The sequence below is a fragment of the Colletotrichum abscissum genome (assembly GCF_030869225.1).
Source record: "Colletotrichum abscissum strain IMI 504890 chromosome Unknown Scaffold_30.1, whole genome shotgun sequence".
Classification (NCBI taxonomy): domain Eukaryota; kingdom Fungi; phylum Ascomycota; class Sordariomycetes; order Glomerellales; family Glomerellaceae; genus Colletotrichum; species Colletotrichum abscissum.
The window spans coordinates 515,990-530,721 of NW_026850210.1; the positions used below are offsets into that span (position 1 = coordinate 515,990).

The following is a 14,732-nucleotide window of genomic DNA, read 5'->3' on the forward strand; positions in this document are numbered from 1 at the left end:
TAAGATTCTTCCGAAAATACTTGGACACGGACAAATCATAAAGGTGAAGAGGACTTTAGGTAAGTAGGGAAAAAAGGGGTCGTAAATTGCCTGATTAGGATAAAAGGTGAAGCACTTGATTGCGGCTCTCCATCGTGTGGATCAATAAAAGTGAACACGTTTTGGCTAGACACAAGCAAAGGTGAAGTTCATCACAAACACAAAGAAAATCACGACACTGGCTAGCTATTTCGCTCATCTGCATTTCCCCTTGAAAAGTCTCATGAAAGCTAGCTCCTTACTTGTCCGGGTCAACTTCTTTTCTTCCTCTCGTACAAACAAGACATCAATCCTACCAAAAGTCCATCACTATACACAAGCAAGAGTTTCCGCATTACACACGCAACTTTCGCATTACAAGCCACCTTTACCGTCATTGTCACAGTTAACAACCAGTTCAACGTGAAGTAGGTAAGGCGCAAAACACATGGAGAACTTCGTTCTTGTATGCTGATTATGTCACCCAGTTACTCCTAAACTCCCTCCATAATGTGTCAAAACATGTATTACACGTTCGATTGCGGCCATCGTATCGGACACATTGCCGTTCTTCGCTGCGACAAATGTGTCATATCTGGTTTCGACTGCTAGTATCGCGAGACCTGTGAGGATGAGAAGCTACCTGGTGGAGCGGGCTTATGTCGCGACTGTAGTCTAGCTCCTCCCGTCGAGAGCGCGCCTGCGCGAAGCGAAGGCGAAATATCTAAAGGATTCTGGAAGAAGACAGGGCAGATGCTCGCTGCTACGGTTGAAGCGATCAGGCCCTCGAGGAAGTAAGAGTTGTTTGATAGTTGCGACATGGAATTTGACTGCTTGGCTCTCTGAAGGAAAGCTGATAATGGCCGCAAACTTCTTTTCTGAGTTTTCACAGCGGAAAATTTTCATAGCTACGAGTTGGTTTAGATCGTGACGAGAACCAAGGGGGGACCATTGCAGCTCTCTCGACTTATTATTGTGATTCCAATACAACAATCACCAAAAGCTTTCGCGCAATAAATTGATAATTATCCAAGACTGAAAAGTGCGTCGCGCTACAGACGGAAGCGCAAGATAGATCTGCGGCTTGGACGCGTTCCGAAGTACCGAATTTTATCGAGTTTTGCGCGCAACGCACACTGCAATTTGCAGTAACCCGCTTGCCGTCACGACGGGACGCAGCGACGCCAGAACTTGTATCGCCGATGCGTGACTTGTGAAATCTACAACCTCGATCTGATGGGCAGTTCATTGAGCTCATCCTCTGCTTTCTTTCTGGAGTCTTCCCAAAAGTTGGCTTTCGCGGAACCCATAGCCGCCCAAATGTCTAACAACTTGTCGTCGAAAGGTGGCAAGATGCGACCTGTGGTTCCCGACGCGGGGTCTCCTGCCACCGATCTGAAGTACTCAAATACCTCTTTATAGAATGGTGCGATGGTGTAGTAGTCCTTGCCTCCACCAAACTCTGCGACACGGTCTTTCTCCCACTGCTTCTGTTCCTTCTTTGATGATAAGGGGTTGCCCCTGCCTGCCAGAAGACGAGATACCGCGACTGCTTGCCATTCGAAAAGGCGGAAAGTGAAGCCACCTCCACACTGCACCGCGCCTGTTAGCATCATCGTCACATACCAAACAGGGGCTAGTAACTTACCATGCCTAAGAAAGCGAGGGTCGGATCTTCGATATCCCAAGTGTGGAAGTAGACTCCCGACAACCTCCGGTCAACTTGACGTATGCGTTCTTGTACCTCCGGCAAGAAAGGGAAGCTGAAGGTGAAACCAGTCCCGAAGACCACATAGTCTACGCCTTCGACTACGGTTCCATCCTCGAAGGTTATTGCACCGGTATCTGGGTCGAATTTGATGATCTGCTTCTGAACAGAAATATGGGGGTGTGTAAAAGGGGCCCAGCCAAAGTGAGGCAGAGGCTCTCCACGAAGTGAAGCATAAACCGGGTGTTGCGCAACTGGCAGGACTTCGTGGAGGATCTCGTGCGACGATACCGAACCTCCCACGACAATAACTTTCTATGCGTACGATAAGCGTCGGACTTCTATTGGGTGGTCGTAGTATCGACTTACCTTTCCCTTATACTTATCGGAATTCCTAAAGTGCTTGCTGTGCACAATACGGCCAGGAAACCTTTCGTCGTATTCCGTGATTCCCTCGATACTCGGAAGCCAGGGTACGTTGTAGTGCCCAGTTGCTACAATGAGGGCATCAAATCTCTCCTGCCACCAGTAGTCTTTTCCAGGGTGCTCTTTCCTCAGTGTAAGAACCCATTCGTCACCCTCTTTGGCTGCAAGTTCCACGGTGGTACTCAATTCGAGAAGTTCTTGGTGCCCATTACGGACAAAGATGTTCTCAACCCACTCCCGGATCTGTTCCCGGCCGCGAAAGGGAGCGTCATCGCCATATTTCTCTCGGATCCGTTCAGTCAGAGTTTCTGGAAAGGGTTCAGTGGTAAAGCTCATAATCTCTGGGGTTATGTTGGTGTGTAGATGCTCGTGCTGAGCGGTATCCGAGAATCGGACCTGGTGGCTGTTGATAGCCTCTGACTTGGGTGTCTGGGCTGGGAGTTGAGATGGGATTGGAACGGGAGCATCGGCCTTTCCATCTAAGAGTGCTTTGAGAGATGGGATATTAGGAGGCAAGTGTGGGGTGTAGATCCTATGGCAAGAGTTAGAAGTCTTGCAGAGTTGAAGAGATAAGTGTTCAGCTTACCAGGTTCCCCCTGGGATGGGTCGTCGATCAAAGACTCGGACTGTGTCGAAAGCTTGTTCCTTGACCAAGGCATCTGTAGCAATTGCGCCTGAGGGCCCAGCGCCGATTACGGCCACTCTCTTAATCTTACCAGCCATATTGATTCGTTTCGTGGTATAGCTCAATGCGGAATCTAGGAATAACGATGAAATCGTACTAAGTGGCTTCTTGATTGTTCAAGTTACAATTCTCAGCAACTCCTGCGCTTCCGAGGCTCATATGAGACATTGGCATCCTACGAAAGTTGACTCTTCACTCGGGTTTCGTTGATTTGGCGCCAATTTATTGAGTTTCCGCGTTAAACAATGGCGCCACGGAATGGGTGGCATTGCGTCTTGTTGGAAGTCGAGCACGCAACCCGACTTGATGTGGGTCAAAGGATGCATCTTGACCACACCAAGAGCGAATTGATATCAGTCTTTAGCAAGTGCGTATCGGAAGGAAGCCGACTGCAGGTCCGACGCTCCATATTGCTTGTTCATCGGTAAGCCCCCGGTTCGCGGCAGAATTTCGCGGCTTTCTAACTACAAAGCACTAGTTCACACCGATATCGTCATTGTCTAATCGAATGCGGTACCCATCATATCACTAAAGGCATCATACGATTATAGACTCAGTTGGCTCTACAAAATCTATTTCAGTACAATGCGATACCACGGCCTCACCATAATTGATCAGTGCTAAGGAACGAAGGAGGAAATTCATTCTGATTGCTTTGCTCATACTACTCGGTGCCGGCTTCCGCGATCTCCGTCTTGATGAGAAGTAAGCCCTTGCTGGGCATGCCGTCCTTGTCAAGCAGCCTGACGAAGCGGTATCCAAGTCTCAACCTATCCAAGCGGACGCATGCCCACGCTGTCATAACATCCGGCCCGACGACATCGTTCATGACGACGAATGAGAGGAAAGCCAGCTGCGGTACAACGCCCTCGACGTTCAGGAACTCGATGACCTCTCCGCCAAAATCCGGGCTGGTGCCAGTACTCTTGCTCGTTTGGCCACTGTAGCCAATCTGTGTGACTTGCTCCCCGTCCACATCTTCACGCACCATGGCGGATAGCGCATCTGGCTCGGTATGCAACCCAACCTTGACGTAAGGGATAAACTTTGTCGGATCATCATGTGGGTTGAGCAGAGGAAGATTCTGAGCCGCCAGCACTGTAACAGCGACTCTGTCTAATTTCTTGCTCTCGATGTTGGATCCCACATCTTCGTCGTCTGACTCGCCCGTAGGATCGCGCCGATAACCATGAGGCTTAAGGACGTACCCATCCGAACCCGCAAACATGCCCTCGTTGAGAATCATGCCCACATCCCAGGACTGCCAGTTCAGCGCGACAACCTGTACGCCCGCTCGCCAAAAGATAACAGGATCAAAGTTGGACGAGTCAACCCGCATGCCGTGTGGGTAGGTCCTCATGAGGAAGTCTCTGTTATGAGAGAATAAGGCCTTTGGCATCCTTCTCTGAATAGCAAATGCCGTCTTTTCCGAAAGGGAAAAGATGTGGTTCGGCATCGATGCTTCGGCTTGCTCAAGAGACTTGAAGGTAATACCGCGCGTGTAGATGCCCAAACGGCTGAGGCGAGAGATGACTTTGGGTGGCCTGACCTTCACGGCCTTCTTCTCACCTCCTTCTGTCGTTGTGACATCAAGGATGCTGCTGCTGTCGTCGTCTAAGCCTACACTGACGCTTTCGGCACCGTCTTTATCCTTCGGGACGTATTTCACCTTAACAAGGATCTTTCTGCGCAGCTGTTCGGGCGACGCTAAAGAAGCCGGCTCTAACTCGGGCTCAGGAAGGAGGAACTCTCTCCAAGTCTCCTCCATGATATCGACCATGGCGGCCTGCTGTAGTGGAGTGCAGTGCACCTCCAAGCTGACAATGAGTGGCAGATCCGACGTGACGAAGGCGTATTCCCTGACGACTTGACAAACTTCGCGGAAAAGAATCTCCTTGGTGAGGGTGAAGCCATGAAGAACCCGTGGCTCCGCCCCAATAATGTCCGAAAGCCTATCATCGGCAGTCCTGCCTTCTGGGTCCACAGGGTCAAACTTGTTCATGATCCAACGGCCGACCTTGATGCCTAATTTGTCCCTCCGACTAAGCTTGGTTGGTGCGTTGTTTGTGCCGTTCTCGTTTTCTCCATCGGGGTTGAACCCGGGCTTGTATCGCTCCTCGCCATCCCAGACATCAATTTCGATACAGCGACATCCACGGAGGAGGACATCCCTGTAAGCGTCGGCGCTGGAGTCGCTTGATAGCTGGTTTCCGGTGAGGTAAGTGTTGTGACTCGAGCTGATGAAATAGCTACTCAGTGGCCACGACAGGTCCTGAGGAGCCGCTATTTCGAGAACGTTGCCGCATGGCGAGGTGATATATTTGATCAGCTCGAAGAGATCCAGCTCGTCTTTGTCGATGAGGTAACCCGCTAGACCATTGGGATCCTCGACTTGCACGTGCTGCATGAAAATACTAATCTGGTCTCGAGTCCATGTGTTCTTTGTGGTGGCATATTTGTTGAAGAGTTGTGAGAGGTGGCCCAGAAGAGATTCGTCTAGCTTCTCTTGAATGCCTTTGCGTTCGCCGCTTGGATGGCCACCACCAGCGCGGTGTTGCTGGAGTGGAAATTCAGTCGACATAATGTTGTCACAACCGCAGGGAGAATAGTACAAAGAGTATGTTGGTTTTCGAATCGGTAGTGATTAGAAGGTAACGACTATGAGTTCGTTTTAAAGCGTTGGACTAGCCATCAAAGAGAATGTATTTCTTCATAATTCTGGCTGCCTCTTTCGTCGCGTTATGTAATTGGTCTGGAGATATTGCCCAAAATGGCATATATAGGAGGAGCTCCTTCCCGGTGGGAGCTTTCCCAGGCGGGGCAGAGGTGGAAATAAGGTCTCTACGGTTAAAGTATTAGTGAACTTACGCACCGTCGGCCTGGCCGAAGGCTGTTCTTAGCTTTGTGGAACCTCTATGTTTGGGTATGGAAGAGGCCAAGGCTTGCAAAGTGGACACGGATATCACGGCAACGCACCGACTGGGCTCAGCCTCAAGTAGGTAGGAGACAGGATATGAGCGAAAGGCTGGGGTGATAACTTCTTTAAGCAACCGGCAACCGTTACGGGTTCCGGGTATCACGGACCCCGAGTACGGCATCGAGCCCCACTTCGTCGATAGAAGATATCTGTAAAGACTTTGGTCTCAAAACGTAGAGATAGTTCATTGCAGGGGGTCATGTGTGATGACTTTTTCCAGATATGGCAAGAACTGCAGTAATGCTCATTAATACTCGGTGCTATTGTAGACCCTGCCCATAGCAGGCAGGACAATGTCATCGGCACTTGTGTGTATCAATTTGTCAATCCTTCAGGACTACCGCAACCTTCTCCCCATCATCAACCTCGACAGTCTCAATCTCAAAACGATAGTTCTTAAATTCTCGAGTTGGCAGTCGCTTCTGGAACATGTTCTCCAGCTCCAAGTAACTGCGGCCCTTCATCTCTGGGAAGCAAAAGTAGAGATAGATAGAACATAGCAGCGACGGTCCGAAGAAGACGAAAGCAACCTTGCCCCCGAGATTGGCGTTGCTGGGGTTGATCAGAAACGGCATGAGCTGCGTGACAAGACAGGCGGCCGCCGTATTGCTCATCACGTTGATAGAGTAGGTCTTTTGACGAAGGCGAGGGGATGCAGTTTCGCCACCGACAGCGTACCCAACAGCACCAATTGATAGTTGGAACTAAACGTTGATTATCAGCGGCGAAAGGAAAAGAATGACGAATAATCCCCGCTTTGACTTGACTTACTATGAATCCCCAAAGAGCCATAAGTGCAACCATGGCAGTAAGAGCGCTTTGGTTATTCTTGAGAACACCCAAGCCACCAATCACTAGCAGCAGAGCCGTCATAGCAATAGTTCCCCAGACTATCAGTGGTCTGCGACCAACTCGTTCAACTAAGAACCACGAGCAGATATTGCCAAGCAGCTGAATACTGTAACAAACCTGAGCAATACCGATAGGATTTCCCACCCCTGCAATAGTAAAGAAGCTATGAGATCATGCTGTTAGTAAACAAATAACTCCCGGATGGTCTAGACTTACTATGATAGGTATCCCACAACCAGCTGAGCACCAGCAAATTGCTGTGTCAAATATACCATGCAAACGATCGTAGTTCTGCGCAAATTGGTACCTCGAAAACAGTCCAAGTATGAGGCGCCACCTTGGCTCAACGCCCTCTCCTTTTCGAGCGTAGCTTCCATCATTGCCAAACTCTCTTCCACGTTGTGTCTTGGGCCGTTGAATTTGCGTAGCGATTTTCCAGCTTCCTCGCGTCTGCCCTTCATTAGAAGCCACGACGGCGACTCTGGCAGTAAAATTCCTCCAAGTACCAGCATTAAGAACGGAGGCACCAGCTGGGCGAGCACAGGCAACCTCCAGCCCCAGTCGCTCTTGATGAAAGATCCGCCGTAGCCGACCAGAGCGCAAGACCATTGTCCAATGACGATCATGGTGTTGATGAGAATAAGGCATACTCCCCGCAGAGAGTCTGGTGCAATCTCAGCGACATAGACGGGTCCCAGAGCGTGGCCCAGTCCGTAGCCGACGGTGCTGATGAGCTTACCGCCAAAGAGCATCAAGATCGAGTTCGAGAAGCCTTGTACGATAATCCCAGCAATGCAAAGAACGCAGCCACATATAACCACCATGCGGCGGCCGATAATGTCCGAGATGAACCCAGTGCAATATGCGGCTAGCACAATACCGACAGTAGTTGAGGCATTGAGGATTTGCTGATCTTGGGTCGGAACCTCCTTGATGCCGGAGGTCGTGGTCGTCCCGAAGCGGTCGAGGAAGGCAGGGATTGCAAGTATGTTGCCAACTAGTGCAAGCTCGTATCCGAAGTTGATGGGTAGAATGAAGATTAGGAGGCCTGTTAACGGAACGCGGTCAGACTCGATTTCTGCTGACCAAGTTGGTCAGTCGTAGGCAATGCTTACACCAAGCCAAGACTCTCTTGTTCTTGGACAGCTCAGCAAAGCCTGCGGGCTTCTCTGAAACTCCTGCCATTTTTCTATGTTCAATTCGTCTCCAAGTCGCAAAAGGTGCTAACAAGTTCCTCGAGAGGAAGTCTGAGATATCAGAAGAGTCTTGAGACCCGCGTGAATAAGCAATGTCTTCCCTGAGTTGCCCTGGGGTTAACGAGAAAGACACTGAAGCCATCAGGAAAAGCCTCGATTACTTATAGGTCCAGTATTCAGTCAAAACCACTCTTCGATCCGGGGTTACTCCTGTGCCCAGATGGCGGACACCAAAACCACATGTTTCCCCGTGGGTTACGCCACCTGAGAGTTTCTTACTCCACAACACAATGCTACCCCCGCAGACCCATCGTCTGGAATGGCTGTGAATGGTCAAGCTAATTCGCCGCGGCGGATTATTTAGTGTTGGTCTCTGCCCACATCCTGGTCACGGAACGCATTGGTCTAGCAACTCTTCCCTTTCCCACACTTTACTCGACACATCGGAGAATTGCCAAAGACGACTCTGCGAAGCGCTTGGATTTCTGTACGCGACAGCTTAGTTCAATGACGAAACGATCCTGCGATGGATGTAGGCGGCGGAAGGTCAAGGTAGGGCAAACCAGACTCAAGTGCAACTTGCCGACCACCGCAGGCTAAATGCGACATCTTACAGTGCGATGCGCAGAGCCCGCAATGCTCAAATTGTCTAATGTCATCCATGACTTGCGAATACACCGTCCCAGCGAAGAAACGGGGGCCACCATTTCGAGCTCAAAGATCGGATCAGACCACAGCTCAAACGAAATACAACCGGCCGAGTGGCAAAGAGTCTATTTCAGGAAATTCTCAAGTTATAGACTCCTTTGTTGCCGGTCTATCAAACGACAATCAACCTCTCAATAGCCCTACCCAACAGAGGAATTCCGCTCATGCTCCATTCGACGCAGCCATTGGCGAACTTCTCTCAGCTCTGGGGAAAGCTCTGCCATATGTCCCACTAGAAGACGTCCTATCTTCCTGCATTGATCTTTACATGCAGTGGGAGTTCCCGACCAGCCCCATCATTTGCGAACCAATAGTTCGGCAAATGATGCATGCTGTGGTTCCAATTCTCCGGAGGGAAATTTCGTTAACCAGCGACCCGGCAACGAGCCACTCCAACCCAGACATTCCAACCATCCGGGCCTTTGCGCTCCTTACGGCCCTCTGCGCAGTGGTCTCCTCTACTCTGCCAGTCGAGATATTTCCCGGTGGCGCAGCACTCGCGATGCCGTTCCTCAGAACGTCGCGAGAGGCTCTTCGACTGTATCAAGACTATGACATTGAGCACCCGGAGTCGAGCTCAATCGTCATCCGTTACTTCCACTCCAATGCCTTACATGCCCTCGGAAAGACCAGTGTGTCGTGGCATGCGATGGGAGAGGCACTACGACTCGTGCAGGAGATGCGATTGTATGACGAGGAATCTTTTCGAAACCTCGAGTGGCCCGAGGCTCAGTTGAGAAGAAACACCTTTTGGCATCTCTACATTGGGGACAAGTCCGCCTCAATTCTGAACAAAGTCCCCATCTCGCTTCATCAGATCTGTTTCGACACTCCCATCACTACTATATTCGAGGAAACTGAGGATTACAAACTCATTCAGGCTAGACCGGAACCCGACACTGCAGATTTTGAGCACCGTTTGCGTCTGGGTTTCAACTTGTGCTTCCAACTTTGGTATACGGCTTCTGAGATGCTCGTCGACTTGAACTTCCTATCACGACTACATGGTAAAACTGGATCGCTGCGCTCGGTCACCTCGAACGATGCATCAGACTTGAAGAAATCTACCATGCAATTATACTTCGACTTCACCAGTATTCTCCGCAACTGTCCACCCTGGGTTCGTGATCCCAAAAATGCCGTCTCGGGAACACCCAACGAGGCCATGGCTCAGTTTCGAATCAGGGCAATATCAATTCAGAAAGCCAACTTATTTGTCACCTTTCATACGCTGCGACTAGTCCTTGTCAATCGCTTCTTCGAACGCGGCTTCATCGAGATTCTCGGGCTAACAGACGATCCAGTGATGCTTGCTATGCGCAAAGTCGAGATAGCGAGCGATCTCTTGGAGGCAGTGTCAGAGATCCCCTTTGAAGCCTTACAAGCCAACGGAGAACCTTGTGTAAGGACAGCTCTCCTGAGACTCAAGTTAGGGAAGACTAAACGGCTGACTCTTGAACAGGTTGAAAAGCTTCGACAAGTCGGCGTGGCTCTGCTCGAAATCATGCACAATGTTAACAACGAGGCCATATCCACTCGTGCCGGATCCCTCTTTAGCACGCTGTTGGACATTCTAGCCCGGCTAAATTCAAGAATATCAGACGAGCTGAGCAATGATCGCGAGTCATGATATGGGAAGGGCGTTCGTCGGCAATTCGGATCGGGGCAATGATGTGGTTTGCGATTCCCCGCGGCGAATTGGCCCACTTCTCCATGTCGGGCCCAGATCCCCAGACGCTGATCAGATGTTTCCACATCGGAAAGGCACGTGGCTATAAACTTGAGGTTTCGAGACTGTGAACATGTGTTTGCTTTATTCCCGTCCCGACTTCAGTTGTCAGTAATCCGATTCATCCTGGGCTCAGTTGCAACGATGGCGATGAAGCGCACTTACTGCAACCCAATCGTGCCTGGATTCGCACCAGATCCCTCGGTCGTCTTCGTTGATGGTGTCTTCTTTCTGGTAACTTCATCTTTCCACATATTTCCGGGTCTGCCCATCTACGCCTCAACAGATCTTCAAGGCTGGAGGCATATTGGTAGGCCAACCAGCCAGAGTCCAGCTTAATGAGTACACGTACTGACACACGGCAAGGCAATGCCATCAATCGCAAGGAACAAATCTCACTCAATCATGCGAGCACAGCAGTGATGCCTCTCGATACGGGGAATATCATGGTCGCCAGCGCCGGCCTCTTTGCACCAACCATACGCTATTACAAAGGCACTTTCTACATTGTTTGCACGAATACGACGCACGATGAACATACCTTCTCCTTGGACAACTTCTACATCACCACTACCGATATCTGGTCAGGCAATTGGACCGATCCAATTCATTTTTCTTTCAATGGTATCGACCCGAGTCTGTATTTTGACGACGACGGCCGTGTCTATGTACAGGGATGCTGGATGATAGACCGTCTCAAACAGCCCAGCTGCACGATCAAGCAATTCGAGATGGATATTGCAACAGGCAAGGCTCTGACTGAAGCCCGAGAGATATGGGGCGGCTTCGCGCGCTACGATACCGAGGGCCCTCATATATACAAGCGAGGAGGCTCTTATTATCTCCTTGTCGCTGAGGGTGGCACCTTTGAGCATCACCTGTTGAGTATTGGGCGCTCAAAGGATATTTGGGGCCCCTACGAATCCTGCGATGCAAATCCTATCATGACCGCCGATGGGAAAACAGACGAGTACATCCAGAACATCGGCCATGGTGAACTCTTCCAGGACCAGAGTGGCGCTTGGTGGGCAGCAGTTCTTGGTGTACGAAATGAAAACGATCGTCCACCGCTTGGCCGGGAGACTTTCCTGACCGCAGTCGATTGGCCGGAAGACGGATGGCCAACGATTCAACAACCCACAATGGAGTTTGAGCGTGTTCTTTCTGGCCCTGTTGGTGGTAACGCATCATTGATTCACAAGACTCCGGCAAACCTTGATCTCGTGTACATCCGCGACCCCGAATGCGAGATGTATCACATCAGCGGCGAGACAGATTTGGTACTCCGGTGCAGTGCTAACAACCTATCGATTCCTACCGGTACTAGCACGTTTATTGGCAAGAGACAAAGATCCATTGATGCATCTGCTTCAGTAAGTCTGGATATCTCCAATGCGTTCAGAAGGGAGCCCGTGGAGGCCGGACTAGCCATGTATAAGGATGCGCCGCGCCACGTTTCTCTTACATTTGACTTTCAGTCTTCGGAAGTGGTGTTCAACGTGAAGACAACATCAGAAGACAAAACTCAGTCAACTTCTATCCCGGTCAATACATCCACAACAGTGCTTGGAATGCGCGTGGAAGCAAATGCGCAGGAGTATACATTTTTGTATCGCGAGAACGACTCGGAAGATTGGAATCCAGTGGGAAGGGCGCAAGTTGCCGACTTGGTTGAGAGAGAGATGACAGGGCCGATCTTTGGTGTCTTTGCGCACGCTATGAAAGATGGAACAGTCGGTGCCGAGGTTCATTTCAGCAGATTCACGGTAGAATAGCAGAGTAACTCCGGTTCCTAAACCTCATGACCCGAATGGCAGTAAGCATAAGTTTGTCAGAGCTGAGTAATTCAGACAGATGGAAAGTCGCCGTTGATGCGCCGCCTGAGGAGTAATCGGCTGCTTGATTCCTCCGCATAAGCTATGGCTGATTTCCCGTGACGTAGTTCTCCAAAGCCCCTCAATAGCCGAGGCACGCGAACAACTGCTTTAACAAGATCAACGAACGTTGAAAAGCCTCTTCAGTCCCTTGCCCTTTGCAAGACTGTTCGTACAACAGAGCCTTTTGAACTTTTTTGACTGGTAGCTCCTCCTTTACGTAAAAACTGACTCACGCCGGTCGACGAATTGCTTGGGGATAATGGACCTAGCACAATTGCCTCCGTGGGATCTCCCCCCCGGCGTCACCTCTCGCTATGTCGACACTTCGCCCATAGGGCTAAAGTTCCACATTCTCGAGTCTTTCCCAAAAAATAATCCTTCTAAAGACCCCCCGCCTCTAATCCTACTTCTCCACGGCTTTCCAAACCTGTCGTTCGACTGGTCTGCTGTCATGCCAAAGCTCGCCGCGGCGGGGTACTACGCAGTCGCTCCCGATATGAGAGGCTTTGGCCGAACGCACAACGCCAATCTCAGTCCGATCAGCGAAGAGACAATCCGTCCGCTGACCGCTCTGCGGGATGTGGTCACTCTAGTCCATGCACTCGGTTACGAGAGCATTCACACTCTCGTCGGGCACGATCTCGGGGCATTCGTGGCTTCTATGTGCGCCATCACGCGGCCAGATATGATTAAGTCCTTGGTTTTGATGGCGCATCCGTTCAAGGGATCTCCTCAGCTGCCCTTGAGAACTGGACCTGCACCGCAACTAGCTTCTTTGTTTGAATCCAAACGGGAGGATGGCGGGAAGACGATCAAGAATGACAATGACATTCAATCCTCTCTCTTGAAGCTTGACCCGCCAAGAAAGCACTACAAGTACTACAATGCCTCATCAGGAGCAGTCGACGAATGGACTCATCCCACAGGCCAGCCGATGCACGAGTTCCTCCGGGGATACTTCCATCTAAAGTCTGCAGATTACAGTTTGAATAATCCTCGGCCCCTCGAAGCATGGACAGCACAAGAGATCTCAGTCATGCCGCATTACTACGTAATGAGAGCGGATCTATCGATGCGCGGAAACATTGAACTGGACATGGCCCAAGAGTCGGCCGAAGTGCGAGCCAAACTCAGCGAAACATCATGGCTCACCGATGCAGAACTTCAGGTCTATGTTGACGAATACTCCCGAAACACGTTCCGACTTTCTTTGTTGTGGTACAAAGTCCTCATCAACCCGGCCTTGTCTGCAGACCTCCTCTGTTTTGCGGGAACAAAGCTGGCGATCCCGACAAAGTATATCTCTGGGACACATGATTGGGGAACGTACCAGGTTCCTGGCGCTCTTGAAGCCATGGAAAACGGCGAGAGCGTTCGGTCTGACTGCTGGATGGGGTCGGTCATAATTCCTGGGGCGGGTCACTGGGTCAACATCGAAAAGTCTGAAGAGACGGCACAAGAGATCATCACACTGGCCCAATCACTTTAGAAGAAAGGCGTGGACTCTATTGACGAATCTGTTTGCCAGTTTCCTCGTATGGATTGTCATAGGTTTGTTTGCAACGAGACAATTGCTTTGTATGATATGGGCGAGCTTTGGGCGAGCTTCATTGTCTCCTACACATCGACCCTCTGAGATCGAGGCAAGGTCTGATTAACAAAGCAGTGGCGGACTTAATAACAGTATTCATGGTTAATGATTTGTTGCTACAACGTTATATCTATTTGGTTTTGCATTCTACCTTTGCTGGCTGCTCGGGCGGTTCTCGATTTGAACACACAGTATCTATACACGGTATGAGTGAGTACCCCCACTGTCTCAATAGACTATTAACGTTGTCTATAACAGTGTTCTTACTCTCAACTTGCTTTTTTCGCCCTCAACGTCGTTTCGAAGCACCTCTGATTTCATAGCTCTCATGGCGAAGCGGAATATTCTCAGTGTGATCTTTCCCAACCAGCTTCTGACTCTACGTTTATATAAATTACTGCTCAGATAGTGTCTATCACACACCAAGTAGTACCGCAGTCCACCACGTTTCTCTATCGCCGAAGAATGGCCTCAACTCCTCGATATAAGCCCCAAATAAGACTTCCCTCAAAACGAAGACACCCACATTTCCATCTCCGAGAAGTCCAGTTCCCAAGGCCCAGAGACTAGATTCACAGGTATATATTTCCAGTCGTTAGTGAAAGAAACTTATCACCAGGCCCGAGTTGACGCGAACACGGGAGAAAGTTCGAAGAGGTAGGCAATTGGCTGGCTCGTCCTCTTTCAACATTCAATATGAGCATCGGAGAAACATCATAGAGGTAGCTTGCGTCAAATTGCTCAAGCAGGTTGAACTCATCTGAACTTACTCCAGGTACCTTGAGGGCTATCCTTCATTCACCACCGGGACCTATCTCCGGCACCCCTTCATTCACTCATCGCACGGTACCTTGTATAGCAAGTCATTCACCATCGCTATCGGAGATGGGTGCCCCACTTGAGGTAGCCGCCCCTTTTCTTCTGAGGCCGTAAGGTCAACTCCATGGCTTCCCATCTTAGCCAGT

The 14,732-nt window shown here is 50.3% G+C and overlaps 6 protein-coding genes across 6 annotated transcripts; 3 read left to right on the forward strand and 3 right to left on the reverse strand.

Moving 5' to 3' along the window:
- Positions 1-626: 626 nt before the first annotated feature.
- Positions 627-2,875, reverse strand: CABS01_11292 (thiol-specific monooxygenase; the record flags this gene model as incomplete). Its single annotated transcript, XM_060544647.1, has 5 exons — positions 627-896; positions 1,431-1,610; positions 1,667-2,041; positions 2,096-2,684; positions 2,739-2,875. 5 exons carry the CDS (start codon positions 2,873-2,875, stop codon positions 627-629), a joined length of 1,551 nt encoding a protein of 516 aa, XP_060397895.1.
- A 626-nt stretch (positions 2,876-3,501) lies between these two features.
- CABS01_11293 (uncharacterized protein) lies at positions 3,502-5,418 on the reverse strand (the record flags this gene model as incomplete). Its single annotated transcript, XM_060544648.1, has 1 exon — positions 3,502-5,418. The coding sequence occupies one exon, from the start codon at positions 5,416-5,418 to the stop codon at positions 3,502-3,504; it is 1,917 nt and encodes a 638-aa protein (XP_060397896.1).
- Positions 5,419-6,137: 719 nt separating this feature from the next.
- Positions 6,138-7,851, reverse strand: CABS01_11294 (maltose permease; the record flags this gene model as incomplete). The annotated part of the gene is made up of 4 exons (XM_060544649.1): positions 6,138-6,518; positions 6,586-6,829; positions 6,883-7,714; positions 7,782-7,851. 4 exons carry the CDS (start codon positions 7,849-7,851, stop codon positions 6,138-6,140), a joined length of 1,527 nt encoding a protein of 508 aa, XP_060397897.1.
- A 672-nt stretch (positions 7,852-8,523) lies between these two features.
- Positions 8,524-10,200, forward strand: CABS01_11295 (uncharacterized protein; the record flags this gene model as incomplete). Its single annotated transcript, XM_060544650.1, has 2 exons — positions 8,524-9,972; positions 10,033-10,200. 2 exons carry the CDS (start codon positions 8,524-8,526, stop codon positions 10,198-10,200), a joined length of 1,617 nt encoding a protein of 538 aa, XP_060397898.1.
- Positions 10,201-10,443: 243 nt separating this feature from the next.
- CABS01_11296 (xylosidase/arabinosidase) lies at positions 10,444-12,074 on the forward strand (the record flags this gene model as incomplete). Its single annotated transcript, XM_060544651.1, has 2 exons — positions 10,444-10,609; positions 10,666-12,074. 2 exons carry the CDS (start codon positions 10,444-10,446, stop codon positions 12,072-12,074), a joined length of 1,575 nt encoding a protein of 524 aa, XP_060397899.1.
- A 361-nt stretch (positions 12,075-12,435) lies between these two features.
- On the forward strand, positions 12,436-13,665 carry CABS01_11297 (uncharacterized protein; the record flags this gene model as incomplete). The annotated part of the gene is made up of 1 exon (XM_060544652.1): positions 12,436-13,665. One exon carries the CDS (start codon positions 12,436-12,438, stop codon positions 13,663-13,665), a length of 1,230 nt encoding a protein of 409 aa, XP_060397900.1.
- Positions 13,666-14,732: the final 1,067 nt, after the last annotated feature.